This window comes from Trichechus manatus, unplaced genomic scaffold, assembly GCF_000243295.1.
Source record: "Trichechus manatus latirostris isolate Lorelei unplaced genomic scaffold, TriManLat1.0 scaffold00026, whole genome shotgun sequence".
In the NCBI taxonomy this organism is placed as follows: Eukaryota; Metazoa; Chordata; class Mammalia; order Sirenia; family Trichechidae; genus Trichechus; species Trichechus manatus.
In genome coordinates this window covers 2,303,682-2,304,634 of record NW_004443962.1, presented here as the reverse complement: position 1 = coordinate 2,304,634, position 953 = coordinate 2,303,682, and the positions used below count along the sequence as shown (strand labels likewise).

The following is a 953-nucleotide window of genomic DNA, read 5'->3' as shown; positions in this document are numbered from 1 at the left end:
AGGATATAGTCAAATAGAATGATGAACTATTCTATTAAAATAAGTCTAAAACATAAATTCTGCATTTAGTATGTAGCAATGCAATAAGAGAACTTTTACTCACATAATACCATTTATTTCTCCTGATGAAGGGCTTCAATGAAAGCATCAAGTTTTTCTTGAATTTCTCTAACTTTCTCTGTGGAGGTAAAAAGAGGTGAAGAATTAGTTTAATAAAAACAAGTTTATTTTTCAAAGGCATCACAATGGGATACTTTAACTATTTGGGAAAAAGGGAAACAAATAAGGTCTGATCATACCACCTTACACCCAAATAAAGTATAGACAGATTATGAGTAGTAGCTCTTAACCATTTTGTGGAGGAGGGAGGAGGAGGAAGTGTGTCACCGATCCCTTTGAGAATCTAATAAGAATTACGGACTCTTACGTAGAAAAATACATGTGGACATGCATGCAAAATTAGGTACAGAATTTTAAGGAGTTCACAGAGTCTTTGAAGTCCAAACAAGAACTTGCAGTTAGCAATGTCTGGAACAGAGAAAAATGTAAAACAATGAAACCATTAAAACAAAAAAGAGAGAGAAGAAAATAGCAGTGAGTATTTAACTAGCCTTAGACTGGGAAATGACTTTCTAGAGTAAAGTAATGGGAGCAGTTATTACAAAGGAAAAGATCAACCAATATAACTAAATTAAAATGTTACATTTTATAGTCCAAAATGTCATAAAAAAAATTAAAAGGCAAAAAAAGACTGAGGAAAATATCTGCAACAAACATGAGAAGATCAATAACACTTTATTTTCTCTCTGAAATGTAAAGATATCCTTCACAGATTTAACTATTCACAGTACATATTGATCTCCTAATACTGGAAAGGGGACAGCTCTTATGATGCTACTTCATTGCTAAATTAAATATATACCTATTTTCAAATATAGGTTATATTAAACATG

The 953-nt window shown here is 31.4% G+C and overlaps 1 protein-coding gene across 1 annotated transcript in view; it reads right to left on the bottom strand.

Annotated features, from left to right (window-relative positions):
• Positions 1 to 953, bottom strand: part of OPA1 (OPA1 mitochondrial dynamin like GTPase) — a 97,260-nt gene that overhangs the window by 2,946 nt on the left and 93,361 nt on the right. The window contains 1 exon segment of the mRNA XM_023728674.1: positions 104 to 178. Within this exon segment, the coding sequence (XP_023584442.1) occupies positions 114 to 178 (65 nt within the window). The 3' untranslated portion in view covers positions 104 to 113.